The following is a 21,640-nucleotide window of genomic DNA, read 5'->3' on the forward strand; positions in this document are numbered from 1 at the left end:
ATATCAAATGATATTTCGTACAATAAGTTCCGAAATACTCATTGGTTTGAACCCGCGACCTCAAAATTGCAAGTCGCACGCTCTTACTTCTTGGCCACCAGCGCTTCACCACTAGGTAGGATTTAATTTAATTTAACTTTAATTTATTTCTAGACCGTATAACAACTCTAAGGGTCGGTTGCACCAAACTGTTCGTATCGTTAAAGAGTTCGCTAAATTTTTATGTATGAAAGGTTTCATAGTAAAGGGCCGGGGCGCGCCGGCTGACGTTGATCAGTCTGTCAAATGTGGTTGGTGCAACTGGCCCTAACAGTTTTACTTATGTGTAAATAATAGCTATTCTCATTATTGCCACAAAAGCACATAATTGGGCCAAATTTTCGTACAAAGACCCCATCTCAAGACATGCAATGTTATTACCACTCATTACTGATTATTCGCTTCTGTACTGTTAAAAGTGTGTCAATGACCTTAAGTCAAGTAGGTGTATAGATAATGATACTTGTGTAGGCATGATGATTAATACTTAAAGATAAAAATAAAAACATTGTTTGTATATCAAAGATATTGAATCGACAATTTGATTGCCCAATCTAATTGATTGCCTTATATGTCTGGTTTCGTACTAAATAAACAGTTGGATTGGGCAAATTGAGTAGCATATTGGCGAGATTGAGTAGGAGATTGGCCAGATTGAGTAGGAGATTGGCCAGATTGAGTAGGAGATTGACCAGATTGAGTAGGAGATTGGCCTGATTGAGTAACAGATTGGCCAATCAAACTGTCATTTCAGTGTCTAACTAATCGGGATGACGTCACGTGATCGCTACTCCATATGTTTTTCATGCTATATCGGACCATGAAAACTCGGACTGCCGGACAGTAAAATTCATTGTATTGCACAATCGCCCGTAGTGCAAATCGGTCACTGCCAGGGGACGTAATTTTATTGTGAGTGACACACTCTGGATGGGAAAAGGGTTAAAGTTAAAAAATATGCTTACCTCATCCATCTTAAGACTCTCCAAACTCCTCTGTTTCATCTTTGAACTATTGATAGTTCCATATTTCTTCTCAATGATCGGTACATCATACACATGCTCCTTTTCCACAAAAAATTCAGACTTATCCTTCTTACATTTACATTTTAAATGACATTTAAAGTTTTTCCCATCATTATCGACACATTTCCAACATTTCTCCTTCAAAAAGGAGTCTATGTGTAAACTTTCATCGCTACACGAACAAAATCTAGAGTTACGGTTTGAGTTAAACGTTTCGCTCAATCTTGTGTATGGTAGACTTGTTGTTGAGTTGCCGATAGCACAGTTTAGAGCATTAAAGCAATTGGCAAGTGAATCGTTCTGTGTCTGATTTGGTAATAGAGTTCTATGTGTAATATCTAAAATTTCAGTACACAAATAGTGCATTTCTTTCGGCCTCTGTAAACTTAAGTTAGTCTCAGCTATATCATAGATATTTTTAACTTTCTGCGCTTCCCTCTGCTCTAAGACTTGTTCTAACTTTTGCAACATTTGTTTTGTGTCTTTTTTCTTCTCCGGTGTCACTAAAATTCTGGGTGGTTTCTTCGGAGGCGGACCAGACGGTAGCGGCTGTTTAAGAGCTTTCTTTAAAGTATCAGTTAGGATTAGATGTGGGTTTTTGCGTTCTAAACGCATAGTTTCACTGGAAGCACACAAGTCATTCATAGAAGACAAGTTTGGTTTAAATTCTAAGCATGCTTTTGACCCTAATTCTGTTCCAATGACAGAGTCTTTTAAATCAGTCATAGAATCTTTAGATTCTTCGGAATCTTTGTCGGGCTCCGTCTCAGCCTCAAAATGAGATTTTAACTTCTTAACTCTATTAGATCTGTCATCATCTAAATTTTCAGTCTCTGAACTAACTCCGCTGTCCGTCATGGCCTCTTGTTTCGCCTCTTCTTTTTTTCTATTTTTAATAACCATTGCATACTGATCTAGAATATGTTTTGGCACCTCAGAATTCGGTATAGAGTCATGTAAGACGGAGCTATTTTTTGGCACTACAAAGTTTTCTTTCTTCATCTGATCTTCTAACAAGTTTCCAAGTTTTTTTAACCGTTCGTTACTTAGCTTTTTATCCATTTTTAGTGTAAAATCACTGGTTTCACTTCTGCCGTTGCAACTGCCGTGTCTTTGAGGCTGGATCTTGCTCCTGTCACAGCGAAACGCGTGACTTCTATGGAGTTTCTTGCCAGGGTCACTGGATTGTCGGGTTAGGGATGTTTTTATATCACTTACACTGCGTTTCACGTCACTTTTATTGTATAAATAACTTAGGTTTGGTGTAGCCGGCCAGTCTTCGGCGGATGAGTCAGATTCTTGCCGCATTTTGTCATTAAACGACGATTTGTCGTAACTATCCTTATGGAACTGTTCTTCGAAACTGCCACCATTTTGAATGGGGTATGACTTCTGTTTACCCAGCTGTTCTCGCTGAGACTTTTTCACAATTAGTGGTTCACTCTCGTGATTCAGGCTCTCAAATTTACTTTTAATAGCTTGCACTCTGTTAGTTTTATTCGTAATCATGTCGAGATACAAGACATTTTTGATTAGTCAAACACACTAGAAAACTTTTTATTTACATGCACATAAACAGTATTTTTAATCACAGAACACTTAAAGCTTTCTCGTTAATATGGAAGAGAGTTTTAAAACTGTTATTTACACTGATAAACAACAACAAAACTAAAGAAACAATCAACTGACTAATTTAAAACATGTTTTTCAACCTTTTTTTTCACAGGATGTAAGGCACTGGAATCGTCATAATTGTGCTTTGCACGGAAGAAGCACGAATAATTTTATGGGAACTAGCGTGGCCACAACGCGATTGATACGCGAGATGTTATTTAACGCGAAGTAACACTATGTATGTATTTTGAAACAGTTATTCACTTGACACAAAGTTTACATAAACAGTTGTTCGTTGCCACCGTCCGTTCGCTAGGGCATGGCACAATACTGGTGTTGCCAGACGCAATGTTACGTTTACCCGAAAGAGTAGTATATAGGACAGTTTACCCCATCCAACTGACGACAGAATAATACAGCAGAACTTTTTCTAATACGGATGGGAGTATAAATATTTAGGTAGAGTCTGTGTGGAAAGAGAAAAGTCGTGAAATGTATGGGATCCAATACATTCTATAGTTTGTTTTTTTTAGCATTAGAAAGAACTTGCAAGAAGGTAAGCGATCTTGACATGTCTTTTAATTGAAAAACGCTTTTTTAAAATCAATAACTATTACTTATGAAAGCAGAAGAATATAAATGATCATATTAGATTCATAATTGTTACATATTTCAATATTTGCCGTAACTTATTTTTAAAATGTGTTTTTCAATTAAAAGACTCATCAAGATTGTTTACCTTATTTGTAATGCTAAAAAAAACGAACTATACGACTCTTCTTTTCCCGCACAGACTAGTAGTATTTTTGATGTTATTAACCGCACGGATCGCCACAATTTTAATACAGGTATGTATTCTTATAATTAAAATATAATACATATAGGTATACATACACAATTTTATTTATATTTATAAAAACAAGGTATAGGTATTGTTGTACCTACTGATAGTGATGAGCAAATAGGGTGAAACTGAAGCTGGCGTTGTGTTATAACTTTGTGAAACAGAGCTACCAGTGGATCAAAGGCGTCTGAAGGATCTTTTGACTAAGGCACATGGCACACTGCATCCGATTTGCACGTCGCTCCGATGTGTGACGCTCCGATTTGTGAGCAAGACAACGCTATGCCCGTACCGTATAATAGCGACATTCAGGTTTTACGTCGGAGCAACGTGCGAATCGGTTTCATAGGACCTACCGCGAACCACGTTCGACGTGTTGCCTCTCTGTCACACTTGTAAATTCGTACGTAAGTGTGACAGGGAGGCAACACGTCGAACGTGGTTCGCGGTATGCTCTTAGTGTGCCGTGCGCCTATAGGGTGATGTCCACGAGTAAGTATCGACTTCTGAAAATGGTTAAGAATTATAATAATCAAGATCAAGCGCTTGTAATTGTTTTATTTCTTAAGTTATATATTAAATCTCATCATGTACATATGAATAAATTTAAATTGGTGAGCGCTTGAAATTTTGAATAAGTTTGGCGACATGCTCGACGATTTTATTGTATTCTTCTTTTTTACTCTACCTTACAAAACAAAACAAGCAAGAAAGTGATATAATGTTTTTCGGACTGTAGCCAACAGCCTGGCCAATACGAAAACTTTGACAGCTGGCTGCCATTACCGCCTGAAGGGTTAAAAGCCCTTTTCATAATCGATCATAAACTTAGCAAATTTGCAGAACGTAGTATTTCATTTCTTCTAACAAACTAGAACTATTGTAACTATTGTAAATAGTAATAAAAAATTATTACGGACAATTTACCCTGACCACCTGACTATCGGGTAATCTTTTTAAGCTGGTATGTAAAACAGCTGGCATTCATCCGGTGAGTGGGAAAAGTACAAAAAAAAACAGCACAAGCGATACCTGTTACATCCTATTAAATTCAAAATACAAACGTAGTTACTTTCCTTTACAAGTAACTGCGCTTTTTAATTTGTACGGTTTACTATATTTGATTTTAACGCCATCTATCCCGAGTTTCTCTAACGATCAATAATGTCAGTTGGCTGATTTTTATGCTGAAAATATACATATCTAAAAAAGTGAGATAAAACACGGAAATTATAAAAATTAAACCAGAAGCATATGCGAGCGAATGGTTAGTTACAATAGAAATTGAACATTACATGGTTTTTAAGGACTGATAGCGCCATCTAGCAGTGAGTAGTTAAACCTCAATCATCAAAACAATATCAGAATAATTATTTTACTTGATTTACAGTTTATTTTGATCGTTTGATGTTTGATCAATGCAGAAAACTTTACTTATTCCATACTAACACGAAACATAGTTGTTATTTAAAAAAATAAAATAGATGGAATAACGTTTTATTCGTCTTCAGTAGCGACATCTAGTGTTAACTAGAAGGACACTTGCTTATCATGTAGTTCATCTATTCCCTGACAGATGGCAGTAAAAGTCCTATAATTTATTAACATTTTTGCAACATTGTATGTAGGGAATGCAAATCGGTTATTTTTTGTATGGAAATAATCGGTTATTAACCGAAACCGCGGTTATTTCCATACAAAAAATAACCGATTTGCATTCCTTAATTGTATGCAAAAAATGGTCTTGTTAACTATGAGATTGACGATTAGATTGCTAGTTAACGAGATAATTACCTATGACCTAGAAAATTTTTCTTTTTCCTCATTTATTTGACCTAGTTTGCAAATAAAATATTTCAGTATAAATAGATAGGTACTCTTCTCACCACAGCTATCAAATCTTGCAAGTTAAATTTAATCCACTTTCCGGTTTCCGATTGAGCTGAAATTTTGCATACTTACGTAAGTCGGGTGACAATGCAATGTTATGGTGTCATCGAGCTGATCTGATGATGGAGGCCAGAGGTGGCCATAGGAACTCTGTGATAAAACAACGAAACCTAATTGTGTTTGGGGTTTTTAGAATTGTCTCGACGAGTATTAATTGCCTGTGTAAAGAAAAGCACAGTCAGCGATAATAGCTTGTATCAAATATGAAATATTTGGCAAAAAATTATTTTCTTTCCAAAGGGGCCCCAAATTCTTATGTGCCCAGGGGCCCCAGCATAGTTTAAGACGGCCCTGGGGATTAGGTATTTTTCTGTCTCTTCTTCCTCGCGTTATCCCGGCATTTCGCCACGGCTCATGAGAGCCTGGGGTCCGCTTGACAACTAATCCCATGATTTGACGTAGGCACTAGTTTTTACGAAAGCGACTGCCATCTGACCTTTCAACCCAGAGGGTAAACTAGGCCTTATTGGGATTAGTCCGAAAAGCTAGTGGTAAATATCAAATGATATTTCGTACATAAGTTCCGAAAAACTCATTGGTATGAGCCGGGGTTTGAACCCGCGACCTCCAGATTGCAAGTCGCACGCTCTCACCGCTAGGCCATCAGCGCTTCAGGTGTTTTTTTTCTTTTTTAGGCATTTTTCTGTCTCTATACCTACGATTGAAGAAGCTCCGATATTTCTCGATCAAACTCGATTTTCCATAATTTTACCTGTCATTAATAATGTTTATGCATTTGTGCACCATTAACCCTTTGTTTACAGACGCCATTGTGATGATTAATGCGAAGTAGTGAAGTTCCATTGGAACTGACGTCTATCGTCATAAAAAATAAGACGATTTACGTAAAACGGACATTACCTATTACCTACTTCAATTATGTGTAGGTATCTATCTACGGGTACTATTTAGGGTTCCGTACCCGAAGGGAAGCCGTGGCCTCGGGCGCCCTGTACACTCTTGGCAGCGGTCCGTCACAAATGAACTACGAGCGGTCGGGTTGAGCTGGAGCGAGGCCAGAGCGGTCGCTGAAGACAGGAAGGCGTGGCGCGAGCTTGTGAAGGCCCTTTGCACCTCTGGGGTGCCTTAGGACAACAACAATCCGAAGGGGAAAAAACGGGACCCTATATTACTAAGACTCCGCTGTCCGTCGGTCCGTCTGTCCGTCCGTCCGTCTGTCTCTCATCAGGCTGTATTTCATGAACCGCGATAGCTAGACAATTGAAATTTTCACAGATTATGTATTTCTGTTGCCGCTATAACAACAAATACTAAAAACCCTAAAAACCAAATAAAATACATATTTACGTGGGACACCCATACAACACACGTGATTTTTTTGCCGTTTTGTTGCGTAATGGTACGGAACCCTTCGTGCGCGAGTCCGACTCGCACTTGGCCGGTTTTTATTAGGACTATTAGGAGTCTGTAATATCTCAGGCAATCCTTCAGATCCTGTTCAATCTCTGGCCATTATATTAATAACTGTAATTAAATCAAAACCCTAATAAAATGTGACGTTATCTATGAAAAGGGACCTTATTGTCGATGGCGCTTACGCCATTATTAACGATGCTCCGATATAAATACAATGCCGCGCGACGCTGTGCGGCGTAAGCGGCATCGACAATAAGGTCCCTTTTCATAGATAATGCCCCAAATTAAAGTGTGTGTGCCTGTAGCCAGCTAACTAATGGCTCCTCTACACGATGGGCCAGCGCCGGCCACTCCAAGGGACGCAGCCATGCGGTAGAATGAGATAGCAATATCACTTGCTCCCTCTAACGCATAAATGCGTCCCTTGGAGTGGCCGGCGTTGGCCCATCGTGTAGAGGAGCTATAAGAGCCATCGATAGAGTGTTTAAACCTAGTTTACTATATCTGGGAGACCGAGCTGTGCTTCTGGGGATCTCGGAAACGGCTCTAACGATTTCGATTAAATTTGCTATACGGGGGTTTTCGGGGGCGATAAATCGATTTAGATAGGTCTTATTCTCTGGTGAAACGCGCATTATTGAGTTTTTATTTATATGTTTTCGGAGTAAAGCTCCCAGATATTATAATTTAAATAATCTGTGGAAATAGTCACATAACTTTTCTTAGCATCTGTCTTCCTGATACATTTTTACTTTTCGTTTGGCGTTTGTCGATGTACCTACAGTCAAGTGTAAAAATTTGGGTGCATATGTCGGCGGCCGATCGTAAGATCAGAGGCCCCAATTTCACATCGGTGACAGGTGCGACGAATTGTAAAATGACTGTTGCTGACGTCACAGGCATCCATGGGCTACGATTACCGCTTACCATCGGGCGGGCCGTATTCCTGTTTGCCACCATCATTGTATTATTTAAAAAAACTTTATTATATCGGAAAAAAACAGATATTTCTCCTGCGAAGTTTCTGACAATTGTCAAAGATTTAGAAGAATTGAAGGTAATTCTTGACAGGTAATGAGTTATATGTCGGAATTTCGTGACAATTGTAGTGTTTCTTGTGACAATTGTCATAAACTTAGCAAGAGAAATATCTGTTTTTTTCCGATATCATAAAGTTTTTTTAATAATACAATGATGGTGGCAAACAGGAATACGGCCCGCCCGATGGTAAGCGGTAACCGTAGCCCATGGATGCCTGTGACGTCAGCAACAGTGATTTTACAATTCGTCGCACCTGTCACGTTGGTGAAACAGGGGCCAGGCAGATCGTAATGTTCCTGTGTAATGTTAACATTAAACCAATATATAGGTAGGATAGGTTCGTTAGGTTGCTTCAGATGCCCGAAGGGCAAACTGCCCAGAAATAGGAGCCCGCGGGGCTCCGTCGACTCGGGGAACGAGTCAAAATTTTTTAAGTTTCACGATATGCCTGATCTTACGATCGGCCGACACATATATCATACTCAAAAATATGCACCCATGTTTTTTTACTTGATTGTACAATGGTCACGTTGGCTAGGCTTGTACAGTATAATTTTCTTAATTACACCATGTTCTCAGAAAATAAATAAAAACACACGTGTAGTGTAAGTATTTTATAGTACCTATAATATGCGAAGGGTTAAATATGATTTCGGAAAAGGAAGCTATCGAGAAAAAGTTAAATGGTAATAATTGCGAATGGCAAAAATATCCATCTGGAAATAACGATTTTCGGAAGAGACAGTACGCACTCCTTAGGTAGCGTAGTCAGTAGTACGAGCACAGAATAAATAATAATAGTACTAGGTACAGAAGACTCACTCTCTAACAAAACGCGTCTGTCACGATCAGCACAGATATGGCCGCTGGGTGGCGACAGCGCCACGCGGGGCTTATTGCAAACTCCAAAATTGGGGTGGAACGGATGTACTTTTAGCTACCTGTAGCAAAGCGACGAAATCGCGGAGTGAGACACGCCTGATCTCGGTAAGGGCATTTATTTATTTAATCTTTATTGCACAAAAGAAAACCTCACAGAACAAAAGGCACAGACTTAATACCCTTATAATATAGACTTAATACCATGAAGCATTTTCTACCAGTCAACCTTTAGGCAAAATAGAAAGATTTCTGTGTTCATCACGAATATTTGATCCTAAGTTATGGATCTCTTCTCAGCGATAAGACCGCCTGTTGCTACCTAGCTTTTAACTGTAAGTATTTATATTGTTTAAAAAATATAATTTTTTATAAATAATTTCATTAAAAATAAAATTTAATAGGTTAAAAACTAATACTTTACAATATCATTAAAACTAACTATAAATTAAAGATTTAAAAACTAAACTAAAATTAAAATATAACTACCTACTTAAAAATTAAACTAATACTTATAATATTATATAAAAACTAAAATATAATAATAAAATATATGAAAATAAAAAGAAGTTATAAAGAGAATACACCTTCTAAAATCTCTGCCTGCGGCATTGAGTCCATAACGCTGGCTGCGTTACCTCTCTGTATTGCCAGCGATATGCGCTGGGAGAGGTAAGCACCAGCCCTACGGTCCCCCGAGGCGTCGACCAGCCGTGTCGACAGGTCCCCCATGAAAGTTTTCATGTCCGCCGACCAAGGACCCATTGTTTCCACTGCAAGCGCCGCAAACTCATAATCCTGCAGTAAGGATGAGTATTTGCGGCGCTTGAGTAGTTGGGCCTGGTCGGCAGCAGCGCCAGCTTGTGCCCGGGTAGCCTGGATGTGGGACTGCGCAAAGGTGTCTACGCATGTCGCGTCCCACACCAAAGGCCTACCCAGTCTCCACGGCACCAGTGTGGCTCCGTCCGGTCGCTTACCATCGTCTCTCGCCATACCTGAGGGTTCTAAAGTAGCAGGCACAGAGACGGTAGCAAGCGAAGTAAGTATTTAATTTTCTGTGTATTTTTTAACTGCATTGTGCACAACAAAGAATATATATTTACTTACTACCTGCCGTAATCGAACTTCAAGGTATTCACAAGAGACGACACGTACTATAGTTCGTTTTTTTTAGCATTAGAAAGAACTTCGCAGAAGTAAGCTTGTAGTTCCAAATCCGGCACTTTTAGCGGTAATAATTTGAAGTAAATTATATGTATTGACCATGCTACATTAGATAATTCAATAATTATTAACAATTAAAGAGCCTGATAAAAACTGCACGCTTGCTTCTGTGGAGTTCTTTCTAATGCTAAAAAAAACGAACTATACAGGGTGATTCAGGAGACATGAGCAGGATTAACACTGCGCATTTCGTAAATTATAAGCAACTGCTTCGTATCAGTATTAGTGAGGTTAACGTGAATTTTATAGTCGCGTTGAAAAAAAAAGTTATTAATTTATTTACGACATGCATGGTCACCCTAAAATTAGAATACTAAACTACCGATATTCTGTGTCAAATTAAATGTCATCACGGTCTGGTTACTTTTGAAAAGTCGTATCTCACTCAAATTTGACAGTTTATTTTCTTCGTAATCAAAATGCAGTCATTGCGGTTGAAGAGGTTTTATGTTTATTAATTAGGTCTTGTAGGGTGACTATGATTGTAGAGAATTAAATTTGCCCTCACTAAAAAGTAAAAAAATACGAAAAAGTGTGGTTGTTGCACCTAAATACGACGGTGATCGATCAGTTATCAGTTACTGAGTATGCAGGATTAGTCCTGCTCACGTCTCATGAATCACCCTGTAGATCCATTCTAGATACGTTATAGTTTAGATATCAACAAGTTCTCTTTTGCAGCGCAATTCGGGCAACCAATGTCACTTTTACGTTAGATAGAATAAGATATCTATTAGATGTGCATTGGATCTCCAAGTCATATCCTGTGGAAATCGTTCAAGAGTATCTCCAGAATTGCGCGAATGTCAAATTTGACAGGTTAGATCTTAAACATAATAATCGTATCTTGGTGATGTCTAAAAGATATCTAATAGAATGTCTATTTCAAAATCCGAATCGGGCCCTATGTATGTACAGTCATCAGCAATAGTATCTTACACAACTAGGGCCGCAAAAATATATGACGCGCTCTTATTGCGCTCCAAATAAGAACGTGTCACATATTTTTGCGGCCCTAGTTGTGTAAGATACTATTGCTGATGACTGTACCATCACGCTCCGCGATTGTTATGCTATTTAGGGTTCTAGCTTAATTGGTTATTTAATACTTGCGCTATGGAATGGCCAATTTAGCTAGGACCTTAAATGGCTTAACTTTCCCGTGTGGTGACTGTATTTTTTTTTTTAAAGAGAGTAAGTTTTTATATTTTATAAAACCATAAACATAATTAATAACAAACTTAGAATTTTTTTTTGATAGCAAATTAAACTCATCTCATGAATATCATCAATTCATCATCTTCCTATCGTATATAATCGATGCCACGGCTCACCGGAGCTTTGGGTCCGCTCAGCGACTAACCCCAAGAATTATAAGTACTAGTTTTTAAAACGTGACTTTCTGATTTTCAACTTCAGAAGGGAATAAAGGCGTTATTGGGATTAGGCGCTTTTATTACTACCATGTATATTGTTACTGATGTAATGCATAATTAATTTCCATCATTTTTTTACGGAAACGTACGAACGTGTCTTGCTACCTAGGTATATATCAGTCTTGGTACAAAAAGCACTGAGGTTGACTGAAGTAGCATGACAAATACGAGCATTTCCGAGAAAATACGATGGAAAACAACACTACATCTGTACGAGCTGAGGTTTCAACCCGTGATCACAGAAGAAATATTAGTACTAGGTACAGAAGACTCACTCTCTAACAAAACGCGTCTGTTACGATCAGCACAGATATGGCCGCTAGGTGGCGACAGCGCAACGCGCGGCTTATGGCTTTCCCCAAAATTGGGGTGGAACGGATGTACTTTTAGCTACCTGTAGTAAGGCGACGAAATCGCGGAGTGAGCCACGCCTGGTCTAGGTACCTACAACTTAAACGATTAAAAACAAAACGATATTATTGAAGATGAAGTACCTATCTATTTCTTCATGAATATTCCATTGCGCAAATTTCTAAAACAACAACGGAAAAATATTATTGAAATCGATTATTTTGCGTATTAAAACCATCGTCAGTGCGAGCGTCATCAAAAAAAGTTAAGTAACTTAATGACAATACCTCATTGAAGTAAATGATGTTCGTCACAAGTTACCAGTGAGTGGTGTCTTGCTTGCAGTCGGGCGTTCGAGCCCGCATAGACTGAACGCACTACGCTGCAGACGCGATAAATTAAAAAAAAAACAAGCCCTCGCTTCCCGGCATTTTTGACAAGTGACAGCGCGCCATTTTGAAAAAAGTGTTTTTGTTTTTTTCTAAAAGTGTGTTTTTCTTGTGACAAGTGCTTGTGAATGGTGCAATCGAAATAGGAATTTTGCTAAGGTAATTTTATTGCAATAATCTTATGTAATTATTGGTTTTTGCTAATTTTGCTTTCACTGAGAGCGGGGGTAAATGTGTCAGTGGGTCGCTTGAGTGAAATGTGAGCCGAGAGGCTGTGGATGCAGACGATGCCATACCTTTGCCTTATGAATGTTTTAATAAAAGAAAGTAGACTTTTAATAATATTTAGGTTTAATGTTTTTGAATGTTAGATGCAAAGTAGGTCCCTAGGTTATTGTTGAGATTTTAAAAAGTTCATTACCACTTAGCTTTGTAAATAATAGTTGTATTACTTGTTTTAATAGTGCCACATTTTTTTATGTAGAGTCTTAAATAGGTACAACTCTTTATTATACGTTTTTAATATTTAAAAGTAACTACTTAAACAGGTAAGTTATTATTACATACATAAATGGGTAATGTTTATTAAAACAGATAATAAATAACAAAATAAATTAATTATAAATCTAGCCCTAAATTAGCCTGAGGCATTGTTCCCATTGTACTACTTAAACTAATTACAATTCTTTTAAATAACGCAACTCAGATTGATTAAACATAAACAGTATTAATTTAACGATAATTTAACGATATATCATCATATTAAATTTAAAAAAATCATCCAATATTAAGAAAAGCTTAACAATTTACAAGTAAACAAAAAATTACATAATTTAAATAGGAAACTTAAAAAAAAATTATCATTTTTAGTGTTCCGTACAAAACTTTGTTCACGGAAGACTTTTTATTTATGAATGACACCTATTATTGTTGGCAAAAAATTCGCATATTAAATAAATCAGTGTTCCAAACTGGAATAACTACTTTCGATGTCACTTTATTTACGAGCTTGACAGTACCACCAAACCAGGCTAGTGGCTTTGACACACATTAGCTTTTGACGAGTGACAGATGTCAAACAGTTAATAATACTGATAATATAATATGTACTTTATTCGAACATTTTATTAAACTGAATATCTTAATTCAAGATCAAAAAAAAGTAAGACAATTTTGCCACTGCAATACATAGTTTGTAAAATAGTAAATTCCTTTTTATAAATAAACACGCTAAGATAATTTATTTATTGGTAATTTTACTCCTACGATTTAAAAATTGGGACAGTGCGAGTCGGACTCACGCACGAAGGGTTCCGTACCAAAATGCAAAAAAGGCAAAAAAAAACGGTCACCCATCCAAGTACGTTACTTAACTTCGGTCAAAAATCACGTTTGTTGTATGGGAGCCCCACTTAAATCTTTATTTTATTCCGTTTTTAGCATTTGTTGTTATAGCGGCAACAGAAATACATCATCTGTGAAAATTTCAACTGTCTAGCTATCACGGTTCGTGAGATACAGCCTGGTGACAAACGGACGGACGGACGGACAGCAGAGTCTTAGTAATAGGGTCCCGTTTTACCCTTTGGGTACGGAACCCTAAAAAGGTTCTTTTATTTACTTATTTTTATTACATAAATACCTACAAGATAGTGCTAGTAAAAAGTGGCAACATTGTCTTACTTTGTTGGTCTTGAATTACAATTTTCAGTATAGTGTTCCGTACAAAACTTTGTTAGCGGAACACTTTATGAGATCACTTCGGTCTTGCAAACCAGTTAAATGCGTTTTTCTCAGAGACCGTTTGCCGTAGATGCCTAAAATTAGCAACAGTTATTTTTATACACAGAATAGAACTATAGGGGTCAATTTCTGAACACGATTTTTTTTCTGTCCGTGATGAAAATCGCGGGTTAGCATCAAATAATACTTACCATTTTTTTTTTACATAAAGAAGCCACACTTTCACACCGGGTTCCATATGAATTCACTGATTAATTGGTTTTTAGAGTACACTTAAAAATACCTAAAGGCTCAAATTACTACTCCCGTGCCCTGTCCGGAATCTACTTTTGAGCATAATGAAAAATCCTACGATAAATTCTACATTAGTATCACAAATTTAGTGTCAAATACTTAAACTAGATGATATTTACTATCACTGAGCACATACACTATTAACTTCATTGTGGTAAATAACTCGTGATCGAAGTTTAAATTTTGTCCGAGCGCGCGAGTAAAATTTCGTCGGCAAAACTCAGAGGGCTCTCACAGCCGACGTCTGTATCTGAACCGCCTCGTGTCCCGCCTCACCTGTACTGGCAGTATTCGGCTAGTTCTCAAATCAAGCGGATGTACGTCAAGCCGCGGCGTGTTCGAGCAAATCGCATAAGTATTTCGGAATCCGGGTGGGCGACAATTTTTTTCTAATTTCGATGCCCCTTATAAATTTTATTTCCCACATAGCTTTTCAAAAACAATTGTCATATTTAGGAGCCCTTTATGTATCTTTATGTAAGCGATAACATAACAGTTTGGTTAAACACGATTTAAATTTTTGGCGAATTTTTTTATTACGAATTCTAATTTCCGTGCCCTAATTCCCATAGAATATTTAACTAAAACAGCTGATTAAGTGGCACGGGAATTAGAAAGTATTACATTTATTGTCAACAAATTTTTAATTGGGGGAACTGTAAGTTAATTGGCGATGTTTACGTCATATTATTATTGCATATATATATATATATTGGCATTGAATATATATTATATGTAATAATAATATAACGTATATCTTTCTATTTTACATTTAAGGAAATCTCAGAGAATGCACAAAAATCTATGAACGGTTTTTTAGTATAAGTACTATAGTACATACTTACAGGGTGGACCCGAATAACCCGGGCAATTTTAATACGTAAGGTAAGATGGGGTAAGACGACACTGGGGTAAGACTATCACTTGTATGGAATCCTCGTACTGTTAGTCTTGCGCCACCTTACCTTATTCATTTATCATATTATAATATTAAAATATTATATAAACATAAAACTATTTTTTGAATTATTACATATTATAATACCCGTACCTAAGGTTACATGAAACAAAATGAATCAAATTTACAATGGTTTTATTTTGTAAATTTGACAGCTGACAGCGTAAGCCGTATAAAGTTTAAATATCTGGGAGACCGAGCTTTGCTCGGAAAACATATACCTACCTAAAAACTCAAAAATGCGCGTTTTCTCAGAGACACCTAGCTAGATCGATTTTTCATCCCAAAAAACGCCCATATATGATCAAATTTCATCGAAATCGTTAGAGCTGTTTCCGAGATCCCCGAAATATATACAAGAATTGCTCGTTTAATAGATTAGTGTTATAAATTAGCTTTTCTAATAGGTACAAGAAAAATGAAATATATCCTATTCTTACTATATTATAAATGCGAAATATATCTCTGTCTGTCTGTCTGTTATCTCGTCACGCTTAAGCCGCTGAAACAATATCATCTTGATAATACATATTTGGAATGGAGATAGTTTGAGGCCTGAAGAAGGACAAAGGATCTGGGGGCACGGCCGTGCCACCGCCAAGTCGAGCAAAACAAGGTGGCACGGCCGTACCATCAAATCTCAATAACATTCTATCTAAATAACATTTAGATAGAATGTGTGATTGAGCATGTAGTCTAAAAATTAATACACTTTAAAATCCCTTAGTTTTGTCACTGGCACAATCACTCTCAATCAATATTATTTTAAGGTACTTCTAGTATCAGTATGTTATGGGTATGTTTACCCGAAAAGAAGGACAGCCTACAAAAAGAGATGGGATCATTTCAATTCATGTAAAAAGATGCAAATCTCGCAACGCAGTTCTTCTACTCTACTACAAAAAAGTTTTGGGATGTAATGTGAAACCAAGTCGGTTATTTTAGTCAGTGCCAGGGGGTATTTTGTAAGCAAGTTTTTTTTAGGAAGATTATGATATTTTTGAGAAATTACTTAACCAACCTACACTTTGAAGATTTTCCCGCAGGGCAGGGACACCCCGTATACCTATGTGTAAAGTAAGGCGGGGTAAGACTAACTTAGTTTATTTTGATCGGGGCAAGACTAACAGTATGAGGATTCCATACAAGTGATAGTCTTACCCCGGTGATAGTCTTACCCCACCTTACCTCATATGTGTTCAAACAATTTTTTGGGTTATTAATTTATGAAGGCAGCATATTCGATTTCTTCAGATTAACTTACACAATAACTTCTCCTCACTGTGCCCCTATTTATTTCTTAGTATCATTTCCTATAAGACCATATACCAGATCATACACCTTGTACCTATCTACATGCAGATACATAATGACACTTTTTGATGAATAGTTTTGTATGTAAAGGCGGACAAGTTTACGAAACTACTCAAAGTATTGTTTTGAAATATGTACATTTTACTAAGAAAGAGAGATTAGTTGCCATTAAAATAAAGGAAAGGATCAGTCAAATACGCAGTTTTTAGTGTAACATACTTTCGTAGATTTGTCGTTCGAAACTAAAATTAAAGAAGGTAAATATGTCCGATGCCACTTCAGTATGGTTGCAGTATATTATTGTAGATTAAAATATACATAAATAATAGTTTTAAGTACCAAAATAAGTTAAGAAAACAATTCCCGTGCCGTGTTCTAATTTCCGTCCTAGTAAAATCTAATTTCCATGGACACACTAATTCCCGTGCCCTGACCAAAATTTTAAATTTAAATAACTTTTATAGTTTTATGAATATTTTTATCCCATAAGAAAATTAATATTTATTATATTTTTTATCAAATTCTCAGCATATTTTTTTTTGTGTAATGTTGGTATTTCAAAATTCCATGGAAATTAGACAAAAATGCTCGTTTGGTGAAATTGACCCATAGTCATGCTAATTTCCGTTAGTAGATAAAAAGCGGCTAAAAAAATGTAGTCGCAAAGGGTTATCGTCCCATAGAAAATTTGAATTTCGCGACTTTTTCTACTGACAAAGTTTTTTGACCGGCTATATTTTACTGGGCTTATTCGCGTATATCCATACCAAGTCAAAGTTTAAGGTCGCCATTAGGTGTAAGAATTTAAGAAAACCGGACAAGTGCGAGTCGTTTAGTATTTGTTGTTATAGCGGCAACAGAAATACATTATGTGAAAATTTCAACTGTCTAGGTCTAGGTCATCACGGTTCATGAGATACAGCCTCGTCACAGACAGACAGACGGAGAGACGGACAGCGGAGTCTTAGTATATGTCCCGATTTTACCCTTTGGGAACCCTAAAAAACACTTAATTTGCGACTGAGTTAGCTTTGTTTATACCTAACTATTATTTCGAATTTCAATTGATATCGTTAGTAATTCCCGAGATATTTAGCGATGTGACAGAAAGATATACCTAATAGAATTGCACCACAAGGCTCCCCTTCTTACCTTTGGTACGGAATCCTAAAAACCGGGCAAGTGCGAGTCGGACTCGCGCACGAAGGGTTCCGTATCATAATGCAAAAAAAAAAGCAAAAAAAAACGGTCACCCATCAAAGTACTGACCACTCCCGACGATGCTTAACTTTGGTAAAAAATCACGTTTGTTGTATGGGAGCCCCATTTAAATCTTTATTTTATTCTGTTTTTAGTATTTGTTGTTATAGCGGCAACAGAAATACATCATCTGTGAAAATTTCAACCGTCTAGCTATCACGGTTCGTGAGATACAGCCCGGTGACAGACGGACGGACGGACGGACGGACGGACGGACGGACAGCGAAGTCTTAGTAATAGGGTCCCGTTTTACCCTTTGGGTACGGAACGCTAAAAACGAAAATGAATATAATCCACTGTAACAGTAAATGAAACCACGTAATACTGAAAACAAACTTAATTAACTTTTAAAGTTACGTGAACGACCGTTACGAAATAATTTCGGTTGCTGTTTTATAGTTGGTCTAACCAAATTTGTCAGTAAATAAGAATAAAAAAAGTATACTCATCCTTTTCTTTTGGGTGCTAGTACGGGTGTAAGACAAAGACAGTATGATTCTCTCTGTCTATGTGTGAAATGAGACATTCCTTTGACAAACTATAGTAAAAACTTTAGTCAGATTGGTGCATTTATAGTAGTATACGTATAGTACACATATGTAAATAAATTTTCACCACACCAGCTCGGAAAGGCTTACTTTGCACTTCAAAAACTGATAGCAAAGTTGCATTTTATTCACATGTGAGGCAAAGTAATCAAATGCAAATTTTGATTTGTTTTCTTATGTTTGCTGGTAGAATTGACTTTTAAATGATGATTTTGGATGATAAATATTTAATAACATTCATTTGGATTTGATTTGGTTTGATTTTGTTTGATATTTTACATTTAATATTTGCTTAGGATTGGTGTGGTGAAAAATTTTGTGTTTCACTCGGGGGCAAATTTTGTTTAACCCTCGTGCTTTGAAACCCTCGCAACGCTCAAGATTCCATTTTTCGAACCACTCGCTACGCTCGTGGTTCAATTTTGGAATCTTTCGCTTGCTCAGGTATCAATATTAGTACGAGCGGTTAAACAACAACTTTGCCCCCTTGTAAAACAAATAACTATTAAACCTAATATATAGTATAACGCTATGCTGGAATGTACCTACCTTTATTTACATTTTATTATATCAAAAAAGCCGGTCAAGTGCGAGTCGGACTCGCGTTCCAAGGGTTCCGTACATTACCCAATTTTTAACAATGTATTTTTTATGTGGAACGTGAATGAAGTGTTTAAAAAAACCCATTCGGTCGGATCAAAAAAAAGTAATTAAGTCGGACTTACGCTTGACTGCACATTTCTAATAGGATTTCCTGTCATCTATAGGTAAAGAACTATTTTTTGTATTTTTTTTTATATTTTAGACTCCGTAGTTTCGGAGATAAAGGGGAGGGGGAATGGTCGGACAGACAGACAGACGCACGAGTGGTTCTATAGATAAGGTTTCGGTTTTTTCCTTTTGAGGTACGGAACCCTAAAAAGAACTAAACAATTACATCATACGCTTACATACATTATAATAAGAAGGTATTAATAATATAATTCTTTTTTAATTATCATAAATCATTTTCCAATTTAACTTGCCATTTATTTAATACATCCTCAAATTAAGTATAATAAATAAATTAAAACTAATAAAATAAATAAATAAAACATATACAATTATACATCCTCTAAATCTGTTTTGCGGTTTAAGCGTGAAGAGGTAACATCCATAAACACACACAGACGGAGTTCATTTCATATTTATAATATTACTAATAATATATGGATTTATTTGCGATACTTACAGCAAGGAAATACCGCCAGCATCCTTGGTACAATGCCTCAAGGGCCTATTTTAAGATTTAATCTAGTTATTAATTTCGTTTAATAATACCACTGCACATCTGGGGGCACGGTAGTGCCCCCGCCAAGTCGAGCAAAACAAAGACGCACGGCCGTACCATCCTTTTCCCGATACGATTCAGGCGATATATTTTGTTTGTAAATAAATTATTGAATATAAATTATATAATTAAAAATATATTTCAACGTGTCAATGTCATTATCATGTTTATTGTTTAATCAATAATTAACTGAATAAAATCTAATAAGAGTGATTTATTTAGAGATTGGGCAACAAACATAAAAACCGGCCATGTCCGAGTCGGACTCGCGCACGAAGGGTTCCGTACCATTACGCAAAAAGGCAAAAAAACCACTATTTGTTGTATGGGAGCATCGGGAGCCCCACTTAAATATTTATTAATATTCTGTTTTTATTATTATTTCTCAGGAAATAAAATGGGCTATTATTTCCCCCTTAGTTAGGGTTACCAGATGACAGGAACTTTCCTGACATGTCAGGAATGTTAGCCTTTTGTCAGGAATGGGGACGGAACACGAAAATGTCAGGAATTTTTTGAATAGATAGACTTTTTTTATAAAGTATTAGGTACCTTTTTTATTTACTTACTTAAATTAATCAAAAACAATAATAAAAAAATAACTTATCAATAACTTTGTAATTCTGGGCACCTTGCCCGTTGACGGCGATCTGGGGCAAATTTTTTACCTATAGTTTTTGTAAGTTTTATTATGTTTGTTAATTTATTTCTTTGTTTCTATCAATAAAGAATGTCCCCCCCCCCCCCCCCCCGTCGTCAAAAATATGAATGTCAGGAAAAATATTTGGAAATCAGGAATTTTGTCAGGAAATTCTAAATGTGTATCTGGTAAACCTACCCTTTGTGAAATATATACTTTATGGGCAAGTGTGATAAAAAAACACACACACTTAAGCCGATTTCTTTGCTTATGTGATTGCGAATTTTAACTTGACCTGGATTCTTGTTCTATGAAAATTTTGCAAACTGACCCAGTAACACCTTAAAGGCAGGCAATTAAGTGCTGCTTAGAGTTACTTGCGACAGCTGGCAACAAACAAAGGACAGTCATCATGGCCTTTGGGTCCATTACAGACTATACAAGCAGTGTCAGTTTCATGACAGGGCCACAGAATAAATAATAGTACCTACTAGGTACAGACGCGCTCTTTAACAAAACGCGTCTGCTACGATCAGGACAGATATGGCTAGGTGGCGACAGCGCCACGCGTGGCTTATGGATAGCCACCAAAATTGGTGTGGAACGGATGTACTTGTAGCTTCCTGTTGCAAAGCGACGAAATCGCGGAGTGAGCCTCATCTAAAGAACCACACTATTTACTGAAGAGATTGTCTAAAGCCTAAGTTATGGCAGTAGGCGCGCCGGGTTGGGCAATGATTTGCGTAATGGTAGGCAGACCGACGAAAATAAACAATTTCCAATAGTTTGACTTGAATATTCATCGATTTTTAGGGTTCCGTACCCATAGGGTAAAAACGGAACCCTATTACTATAACTCCGTTGTCCCTCTGTCCGTCCGTCAGTCTGTTTGTCACCAGGCAGTATCTCATGAACCGTGACTAGGCAGCAAGCTTCGTCGCCGGGCTTCGTAGCTATTAGGCAGTTGAAATTTTCACAGATGTATTTCTGTTGTCGCTGTAACAAAAAATACTAACAACAAAATAAAATAAATATTTAAGTGGGCTCCCATACAACAAACGTGATTTTTTGCCCCTTTTTTGCGTAATGGTACGGAACCCGTCGTGCGCGAGTCTGACTCACACTTAGTCGATTTTTTTACCTGAGTGATTATTTAGACCTGCTTCGATGGATTCTATCTAGTTTACCCATACTATTATAGTCTATATACTTAGTTGTTTTCTATCTTATAATCTACCTACTTTCGAGTGCAAGATCTGTGGTTTCTCTCGTTAGTAATTACCTCATAAAACTCATTAGGCTGAGAGTAAAATAACAGAATTGCTAGTCAATGAGATATTAACCCTTCAAACGCCTTGTCCCGTTTTTTTTTTTATAATAGTGT

At 36.9% G+C, this 21,640-nt stretch overlaps 2 protein-coding genes and 1 long non-coding RNA gene across 3 annotated transcripts in view; 1 reads left to right on the plus strand and 2 right to left on the minus strand.

Moving 5' to 3' along the window:
- LOC134677858 (uncharacterized) overlaps window positions 1–3,014 on the minus strand; it is a 98,702-nt gene extending 95,688 nt beyond the window's left edge. The window contains exon 1 of the mRNA XM_063536277.1: window positions 1,005–3,014. Within this exon, the coding sequence (XP_063392347.1) occupies window positions 1,005–2,573 (1,569 nt within the window). The 5' untranslated portion in view covers window positions 2,574–3,014. The remainder of the gene's footprint in view (window positions 1–1,004) is intronic.
- Window positions 1–21,640, minus strand: part of LOC134677937 (uncharacterized) — a 351,049-nt gene that overhangs the window by 175,586 nt on the left and 153,823 nt on the right. The gene's annotated exons all lie outside the window — the stretch shown is intronic.
- Window positions 12,149–21,640, plus strand: part of LOC134677925 (scavenger receptor class B member 1) — a 200,960-nt gene continuing 191,468 nt past the window's right edge. Inside the window, exon 1 of the mRNA XM_063536370.1 lies at window positions 12,149–12,328. The gene's annotated coding sequence lies outside the window, so the exon portion shown is untranslated. The remainder of the gene's footprint in view (window positions 12,329–21,640) is intronic.

Source organism: Cydia fagiglandana, chromosome 27 (assembly GCF_963556715.1).
Source record: "Cydia fagiglandana chromosome 27, ilCydFagi1.1, whole genome shotgun sequence".
Classification (NCBI taxonomy): Eukaryota; Metazoa; Arthropoda; class Insecta; order Lepidoptera; family Tortricidae; genus Cydia; species Cydia fagiglandana.